The sequence below is a fragment of the Hylobates moloch genome, unplaced genomic scaffold, assembly GCF_009828535.3.
Source record: "Hylobates moloch isolate HMO894 unplaced genomic scaffold, HMol_V3 SCAFFOLD_5, whole genome shotgun sequence".
Classification (NCBI taxonomy): Eukaryota; Metazoa; Chordata; class Mammalia; order Primates; family Hylobatidae; genus Hylobates; species Hylobates moloch.
Window position 1 is genome coordinate 99,240,337 of NW_026652280.1, and position 9,806 is coordinate 99,250,142.

General features: G+C 47.5%; 1 protein-coding gene across 1 annotated transcript in view; it reads left to right on the forward strand.

The window, feature by feature from the left end:
* The first annotated feature begins 4,197 nt into the window (after nt 1-4,197).
* The window catches only part of SSR2 (signal sequence receptor subunit 2), a 12,621-nt gene continuing 7,012 nt past the window's right edge, over nt 4,198-9,806 (forward strand). The window contains exons 1-3 of the mRNA XM_032154212.2: nt 4,198-4,269; nt 4,998-5,152; nt 7,119-7,217. Coding sequence (XP_032010103.1) covers nt 4,213-4,269; nt 4,998-5,152; nt 7,119-7,217 — 311 coding nt within the window. The 5' untranslated portion in view covers nt 4,198-4,212. The remainder of the gene's footprint in view (nt 4,270-4,997; nt 5,153-7,118; nt 7,218-9,806) is intronic.

Sequence of the window (9,806 nt, forward strand, 5' to 3'; positions counted from 1 at the left end):
AGCCGAGATCGCGCCACTGCACTCCAGCCTGGGTGAAAGAGCGAAACTCCGTCTCAAAAAAAAAAAAAAAAAAAGAATGAATTCCAGTAGGGAGATTGAACAGAGATGATGTGTCCTCACCAGCCCATCCCTTGTCTGAGACTTTCTGATCCACAGTGAGATATGTGAGAGTTCCGGGGTGAAATGATCTGTTATCACAGCATTTTCCCAGGTTCTCTCTAGTTCTAGAGAAAAAAAGAAAAAAATCAATCTATACTAAATCCAAGAGATTTTCTTGACAGACTCACTTTGACATAAGTCACTTTGGCGGATGTTTCCCATCGACTATATGGGGGATGTGCCACCCCACCCAGCTAATTTTGTATTTTTAGTAGAGACAAGTTTTCTCCATGTTGGTCAGGCTGGTCTCGAACTCCTGACCACAGGTGATCCGCCTGCCTCGGCCTCCCAAAGTGCTGGGATCACAGGCATAAGCCACCGCACCCAGCTCATGTGTTTTGTTTTGAGACAGGTTGTTGCTCTGTCACCAGGCTGGAGAGTAGTGGTGCAATCATAGCTCCCTGCAGCCTCAAACTCCTGGGCTCAAGCGATGCTTTCACCTCAGCCTCCTGACTAAGCTGGGGTTACAGGCACATGGCACCATACCTGGCTGCTTAAAAATTTTTTTTGTAGAGACAGGTCTCGCTTTGTTGCCAAGGTTGGTCTCGAACTCCTGGCTTTAAGCAATCCTTCCTTCCAAGGGGCTGGGATTGCAGGTGTGAACCATCTTGCCTGTTTTTTTTTTTTTTTTTGAGGAGTGCTTGATACCTCATTTGTCTTTTCATTATGGTTAGGACTATAGATCATCCTCCTTGAGGGCAGGCACCATATCCTATTTTGTATCTCTCTTTTTTTTTGAGATGAAGTCTCACTCTGTCACCCTGGCTGGAGTGAAGTGGCACGATCTCGGCTCACTGCAACCTCCACCTCTCAGGTTCCAGTGATTCTCCTGCTTCAGCCTCCCGAGTAGCTGGGATTACAAGGGTGTGCCACCATGCCCGGCTAATTTTTGTATTTTTAGTAGAGACGGGGTTTCGCCATGTTGGTCAGGCTGGTCTCGAACTCCTGACCTCGTGATCTACCCACCTCGGCTTTCCAAAGTGCTGGGATTACAGGCATGAGCCACCGCACCTGGCCCTATTTTGTATCTCTTATAGTGACTATCACAGTGCTTGACACGTAATAGGTGCTCAAAAAATGAATGCTAAATGTACTAATGAAAGAACAAGTGACTCGGATGGGATAGAGGCAGGAAAAGGGTCAGTGTATAAGTGGGCAACCCAAAGATGAAGACATTTCTCTTCTGGACCTAGAAGTGGCTACATTGTAAGGTGTCCAAACAGTGTGTGCTAAAGATACATTGCTTTCAGGTGCAGCAGAGTCTGAGAAACAAGAACACCCACACTTTCCATCTTTCCAGTCCTGGAGAAATGGCTATAGAAAGCAATATTTGAGCAAACAAGGTGGCTCATGCCTGTAATCCCAAAACTTTGGGAGGCAGAGATGGGTGGATCACTTGAGCCCAGGAGTTAGAGACCAGCCTGAGCAACATGGCAAAACTCCATCCCTAAAAAAAAAAAAAAAAAAAAAAAAAAAAAAATTACCAAGGCATGGTAGGATACACCTGTGGTCCCAGCTAATCAAGAGGCTGAAGAGGATCAGCTGGCCCAGGAAGTTAAGAATGCAGTGAGCCATGTTTGTGCCACTGCACTCAGCCTGGGCAAAGGGTGAGACTGTCGAAAAAGAAAAAAAAGGAAAGAAAGAAAAAGGAAGGAAGGAAGGAAGGAATAAAAATTTCTCCAATTGGCTGAGTGTGGTGGCTCACACCTGTAATCCCAGCACTTTGGGAGGCTGAGGTGGGCAGACCACAAGGTCAGGAGATCAAGACCATCCTGCCAACACAGTGAAACCCTGTCTCTACTGAAAATATAAATAAATTAGCTGGGCGTGCTGGCATGTGCCTGTAGTCCTAGCTACTTGGTAGGCTGAGGCAGGAGAATCGCTTGAACCTGGGAGGCAGAGGTTGCAGTGACCTGAGATAGTGCCACTGCACTCCAGCCTGGGCAACACGGTGAGACTCTGTCTCAAAAAAAAAAATTTCTCCAATGAGCAGACGTTTCTTGAGCACTTTCTTTGCCGTTGAAAAAGTGTACACTACAGAAATGGACCTAATCATTAAGGTACATTTTTCTTTTTCTTTTTTTTTTTAAGACGGAGTCTTGCTCTGGCACCAGGCTGGAGTGCAGTGGTGCGATCTGGGTTCACTGCAACCCCTGCCTCCTGGGTTCAAGTGACTCTCCAGCCTCAGCCTCCTGAGTAGCTGGGATTACAGGCATACGCCACCACACCCAGCTAATTTTTGTATTTTTAGTAGAGACGGGGTTTCACCATGTTGGCCAGGATGGTCTCCATCTCCTGACCTTGTGATCCACCCTCCTCGGCCTCCCAAAGTGCTGGGATTACAGGCATGAGCCACTGTGCCCGGCCTAAGGTACATTTTTCAAGCCAGAAACAATTAGAGGAAAACAAATAAACTGTTGTGCTGTAAAAGAGCAATCAGTGCCAAGGAGGGCTTCCCAGAGAGGACGAGACCAGAACAGGGTCCTGAAGGACTGGCTGGATTTGGATAGGAAAGAGGGGCAGTAGGACATTTCAAGGAAGCCACACACCAAGGCCTGAAGTCAGAGCAGATTGGAGGTTGTATGTAGAGAAGTCATTATTAATTCCTGGACTACTTCCTGTGTGCTCAGGCAGGACACTAAGCAATGGGAAATGGACAACCTTTTCTCAAGAAGCTGCAGTCTTGGAGGTGGAGAATGGAGGAACAGATGCTAAGGCAGATACAGGCAATGTGTATTATGCTAAAAGAATGTAACCCCCAGAGAGTAGAAACCGTATCTGTCCTATTTATCACTGTGTCTCCAGAACCTACAGCAGCACCAGGAACAAAGTAGGTGCTCAGTAAACGCATATTGAATGCAGGAATGCTACAATGAAGGTATAGAATAACAGCAATACTGATAGTTACCATTTACTGAGCACATACACGTGCCAGGCACTGTACTAATAGTTTTACATACATCATCTTATTTGATACCCTAACCTTTTGTGAGTGCTATAATTATCTTGTTTTACAGATGTGGGAACCAAGGTGTTATGTAAGTAATGTTTGTTCAAGGTTACCTAACCAGTAAGTGACAGAACTGGGATTGAATTCATAACTGCCTAACTTCACAGTTCATCCTCTGAACCTAAGATCCACTGTTCAAAATGCTGTTTTAGGAAGTTTGGCAGCTGATTAAAAAGTGCAGGGAGGCCGGGCGTAGTGGCTCAAGCCTGTAATCCCAGCACTTTGGGAGGCCGAGGTGGGCAGATCACTTGAGGACAGGAGTTTGAGACCAGTCTGGCCAACATGATGAAACACCGTCTCTACTAAAAGTACAAAAAATTAGCCGGGCGGGTGGCACGCTCCTGTAATCCCAGCTACTGGGGAGGCTGAGGCCGGAGAATCGCTTGAACCCGGCAGACGGAGGTTGCAGTGGGCTGAGATCGCGCCACTGCATTCCAGCCTGGGGTACACGGCAAGACCCTGTCTCAAAAATAAAATAAAATAAAATAAAATAAATAACAATAAAAAGTGCAGGAAAGACCTAAGATAGAAAGACTACTAGAGTAAAACCCACATCCAGTAAACAGCAAGAACTGAAGCAGTTATAGTGGGAATGGAGAAAAAAAGATGTACTTTTTTGGCACTTCGAAGGGCTTCTAAATAAAGCTCAGGGCTCGGTGACCTGCTGGATGTAGGGAATGTCTACGTGTCTTGCCTGAGAATAGAAAAAATACTGGTTGGAATAGCTTTTCTCTAATTCTCTGTTCGACAGTACTGGTTGACATTTTAGATAGATGATCCAAATTTCTAGGTTTGCTAGTTTCCCAAAGCACCTAATCAGGTGCGGGTCACATACAGTAGTGAAAAATCAGCTTGAAAAGCCCCCCAAAGAGGGCCGAATAAGAAGCCTGGAGAACGCACAAACCTCTTAGGAGCGCTCACAGCCTCTCAGGCAGGCGGGCACTACAAAGAGAAAGGTGGGGCTTCTCCAAGAACTACAACTCCAACAAGGCATTGCGCGGAACACCACGGTTTCCGTCCAGTGCTTATTTCCGGTCTTTCCGATGCTGACGCTCTCTTCCTGTCTTTGTGGGTCCGGAAAGGCGTTTGGGATGCCCACGGTGAGTCCGGAGGCTTAGGGTGTCCGAGCGGGAGAGGCGAGAGCCTCGTGTCCGCGCATCACCCCGTGGCTGGAGGGTTAGCTAGGGAAGGGCGGGAAGGGCAGAGAACGCGGCGGCTGGAAGACGTGTAACCTTGATAAGAGGCGGGAGGCGGGGGGCAGAGGTGATTGACCCCCGCCCCCCGCCCGTGGGACCTAGAAAGGGATGTGACAGGCGAGGACGAATGGGATCTCAGGGACTGGACTGGAGAGTGGGGTACAGGGATGTGAGGAGGACCCCGCGAGTCCGCGGTGGGATCCCAGTGGAGCTGTGGCCAAGGAGGAGGGGAGCAGCGGGAAGGCTGCAGCTTTGGGCACTCCTGTGTGAGGGAAAGCTACAGGCTCCTGCAGGTCCGAGATTGGCCGAAATCAGGCACCCCAAGGAAAGCCCTGCTCTGGCCACGTGGTGTCCCCTCAGAAGACCCCACCAGCCGGTGGGCATCCCGGGGCTTCCGACAGGAAGAGGGCAGTAGATATATTGGTGCTTGTACCGGTTTTTCGAGGGCTGCAGGGTGAAGATGGTAGGAGAGTCTGGAGAACGGGTGTGCGCTGGTGGCTTATGGACTACTCTGTGGAAAGGGCTGCTGCTCTGGTAGCATCGAAGGAGCTTTCTGTGGGAGCGCTGTCAAGAGGATTTTGGTGAATTTGACGTACTTGGTTTGATAACTCACTTTGCTTTTTTCTCTAAAGATGAGGCTGCTGTCATTTGTGGTGTTGGCTCTATTTGCTGTCACTCGAGCAGAGGAAGGAGCCAGGCTTTTGGCTTCCAAATCACTGCTGAACAGATACGCCGTGGAGGGACGAGACCTGACCTTGCAGTACAACATCTACAATGTCGGCTCAAGGTAACTCGAGGCCCTGGAGTTACAGATTAAGCCTATTTCTGGATTCTTAGTTTTCAGATGGGAATAGGGAGCATATTGGTGGGTAATGGTTTCTCTTTGGGACACTTCCAGCATCAGATATATTGAGTGAATAAATACACTTCAGGATCTACTTTTGGAAAGGAGGACATTCTTACCTAAGCTACAAGAAACCATCTTTCACGTTTTGGGTTGGAAGAATTTTAGAGTACGGAAGTGGCAAGAATTGTGGAAAAACAAGGGGGGAAAGATAAAGACACAGAAAATACACAATCCCTTGTTACCTCAGGGGTTTAAAATGTCATCTTCCAGCCTGGCATGGTAGCTCATGCCTGTAATCTCAGCACTTTGGGAGGCTGAGGCGGGTGGATCGCCAGAGGTCAGGAGATCGAGACCAGCCTGGCCAACGTGGCAAAACCCCATCACTACTAAAAATACAAAAATTAGCCAGGTGTGGTGGCAGGTGCCTGTAGTCCCAGCTACTCGGGAGGCTGAGGCAAAAGAATCGCTTGCACCCAGGAGGTGAAGGTTGCAGTGAGCCAAGATCGCGCCACTGCACTTCAGCCTGAGCCACAAGACTGAGACTCCATCTCAAAAAAAAAAAGAAGTGTCATTTTCTTTCTTTCATTAGCCTAGAGCATTTTTGTTGCCTTTCTTTCATTTTATTCCCTTTAACTTTCTCCTCTGTATTCACTGTGTTCGTCTTCCTCCCTCCCTCCATACACATAGGCATGTACATGAAGAAAAATTGAGGCAAGGATGAACTTGGACCTATTGCCTCCTGGATACTTGATTATTTTGGTGCTTCTGAGCAATAGAATCCAGTCCTTGACCTGGATTCTTCAATGCAACAGAACCAAGTTGCTATATTATTCATATCTCTCTTTTGCAATTCTGATTTTTTTGGAGAAGCAGGCAGGTTTGATTGTTTATTGCTTTAATTTAATTTTATTATTATTATTTTTTTACATGGAGTATCACTCTGTCACCCAGGCGGGAGTGCAGTGGTGCAGTCTCTGCTCACTGCAGCCTCTGCTTCCCAGCTCCAAGTGATCCTCCTGCCTCAGCCTCCTGAGTAGCTGGGATTACAGGCGTATACCACCACGCCTGGCTAATTTTTGTATTTTTTTTTTTTTTTTTTTTTTTTTTTTTTTTTTTTGAGACGGAGTCTGGCTATGTCGCCCAGGCTGGAGTGCAGTGGCGCAATCTCTGCTCACTGCAAGTTCCGCCTCCTGGGTTCACGCCATTCTCCTGCCTCTGCCTCCCGAGTAGCTGGGACTACAGGCGCCCACCACCACGCCCGGCTAATTTTTTGTATTTTTTTTTTTAGTAGAGACGGGGTTTCACCGTGCTAGCCAGGATGGTCTCGATCTCCTGACCTCGTGCTCCGCCCACCTCGGCCTCCCAAAGTGCTGGGATTACAGGCGTGAGCCACTGCGCCCAGCCGCTAATTTTTGTATTTTTAATAGAGACAGGGTTTCACCATGTTGGCCAGGCTGGTCTTGAACTCCTGACCTCAAGAGATCAGCTGGCCTCGGCCTCCCAAAGTGCTAGGATTATAGGTGTGAACCACTGCACCCAGACTATTGCTTTAATTTTTTTGTTTGTTTGAGACCGAGTCTCACTCTATCCCAGGCTGGAGTACAGTGGTGCGATCTTGGCTCACTGCAACCTCTGCCTCCCAGGGTTCAAGCAGTTCTCCTGCCTCAGCCTCCCAAGTAGCTGGGATTACAGACGCTCACCACCGTGCCCAGCTAATTTTTGTATTTTTAGTAGAGACAGGGTTTCACCATGTTGGCCAGGCTGATCTCGAACTCCTGACCTCAGGTGATCTGCCCACCTCAGCCTCCCAAAAGTGCTGGGATTACAGGCATGAGCCATGGTGCCCAGCCTGCTTTAATTTTATATCCATTACTTACTGACGCTTTTTGTTTCGTCCGTTTTCTAGTGCTGCATTAGACGTGGAACTATCGGATGATTCCTTCCCTCCAGAAGACTTTGGCATTGTGTCTGGAATGCTCAATGTCAAATGGGACCGGATTGCCCCGTATCCTCTTGGCACTTGGTGATGAAGGTCGGGGGGCAGGGAGAGCCTTGCCTGCAAAGCAGCAGGGGTACTTCAAATAGGCTGGATATGTGTGGCTGTCCTCCTGTCATCTCTCTGGATAAGATGGACCAAGAGAGGTTGGTGTAAATTGTGTGAGCATGATTTAGAGTAGACATGAAGAAGGAAGATCCTGAAGTTCAGATTATAAGACCCTGAAACAAGCTGGGCGTGGTGGCTCATGCCTGTAATCCCAGCATTTTTGGGAGGCCGAGGTGAGTGGATCATGAGGTCAAGAGATTGAGACCATCCTGGCCAACAGGGTGAAACCCTGTCTCTACTAAAAATACAAAAATTAGCTGGGCACGATGGCACGCACCTATAGTCTAGCTACTTGGGAGGCTGAGGCAGGAGAATCTCTTGAACCCGGGAGGCGGAGGTTGCAGTGAGCCAGGATCCTGCCACTGCTCTGTAGCCTGGGCAACAGAGTGAGACTCTGTCTCAAAAAAAAAAAAAAAAAAAGCAAACCCTGAAACATACTATACTGGGAGGATATAGACACTTAATAAGGTGTTTGTGGCTGGACAAAGATATTTAAGGTGCTTTTAAAAGAAATTCAGGCCAGGCACAGTGGCTCATACCTGTAATCCCAGCACTTTGGGAGGCCGAGGTGGGTGGATCACGAGGTCAGGAGTTCGAGACCAGCCTGGCCAAGATGGTGAAATCCCGTCTCTCCTAAAAATACAAAAATTAGCCAGGCGTAGTGGTGGGTGCCTGTAATCCCAGCTACTCAGGAGGCTGAGGTAGGAGAATCGCTTGAACCCGGGAGGTGGAGGTTGCAGTGAGCCGAGATCACGCCACTGCACTCTAGCCTGGGTGACAGCAAGACTCTGTCTCAAAAATTAAAAAAAAGGAATTCACTGGGATGCTAGCATGAAGGATCTGGGTGACCTTTTAAAGTCTCTTACTCAATGAGTCTCTTATTCTAATCTACCAATTATCTCCTGAGTATTGAATTAGATGGTATTTTTCTTCCTGTGAATTAAAGTATATTTAAGCCAGGTGTGGTGGCACATGCCTATAGTCCCAGCTACTTGGGAGACAGAGGTGAGAGGATTGCTAGGGCTTGGGAGTTCAAGCCTGCAGTGAGCTATGATAGTGCTGCTGTACTCCAGCCTTGGTGACAAAGTGAGACCTAGTCTCTTAAATAATAATTAATTGTATTTTATTAGTCTGTTCTCAAGTTGCTATGAACAATAAGCTGAGACTGGGTAATTTTAAAGAAAAGAGGTTTAATTTGTTCACGGTTCTGCAGGCTGTACAGCAAGCATGGGTGGGGATGCCTCAGGGAACTTATAATGGTAGAAGGTAAAGGGAAAATAGGCACGTCTTACATGTCTGGAGCAGGAGGAAGAGAGTAAGGGGGGAGGTGCTACACACTTTTAAACAACCAGATCTTACATCATTAGAACAGCAAGGGAGAAATCTGCCCCCATGATCCAATCCCCTCCCACCAGGTCCCTCCTCCTACATAGGGGATTACAATTCCACATGAGATTTGGGCAGGGACACAGATCCAAATCATATCAATAATAATTATATATACATTTAGGTTTATTGGTAAGGGTAAATGTGGTCTTTGTATTTGTTTTTGTTTTGTCTTTTTTTTGTATTTTCAATAATTTCCTTCAATTATAGTTAACAAAAGATTTTCTATGAGCTTGGCCAGGCGCGGTGGCTCACACCTGTAATCCCAGCACTTTGGGAGGCCAAGGTGGGTGGATCACAAGGTCAGGAGATCGAGACCATCCTGGCTAACACACAGTGAAACCCCGTCTCTACTAAAAATACAAAAAAATTAGCCAGGCATGGTGGCAGGCACCTGTAGTCCCAGCTACTTGGGAGGCTGAGGCAGGAGAATGGTGTGAATCCAGGAGGCGGAGCTTGCAGTGAGCCGAGATCGTGCCACTGCACTTCAGCCTGGGCGACAGAGCAAGACTCTGACAAAAAAAAAAAAAAAAAAAAGATTTTCTGTGAGCTTCAGTGACTATAATTTCTTTTAATCATCCAAGAAGAAGCACTGATTAAATGACTGTAATTTTTTTTTTGAGATGGAGTTTCGCTGTTGTTGCTCTTGAGTGCAATGGTGCAATCTCAGCTCACTGCAACCTCCGGCTCCCGGGTTCAAGCGATTCTCCAGCCTCAGCCTCCAGAGTAGCTGGGATTACAGGCACTCGCCACCATGCCCAGCTAATTTTTGTATTTTTAGTAGAGACGGGGTTTCGCCATGTTGGCCAGGCTGGTCTCGAACTTCTGACCTCAGGTGATCCACCCACCTCAGCCTCTGAAAGTGCTGGGATTACAGGCGTGAGCTACCGTGCCTGGCCAAGTGACTATAATTTTTTTATCCATAACATATATTGCTTTGGAAGTTTACTTCAAAAACCATGACACTGAGTATAACATGGGCCCCTTAAAATTTAGCTGGGAAAACAACCTGTAATACCATACACTTTAGATTTTAAAAAGATGCCTACGCCCCATGTGGTGGCTCATGCCTGTAATCCCAGGACTTTGGGAGGCCAAGGCGGG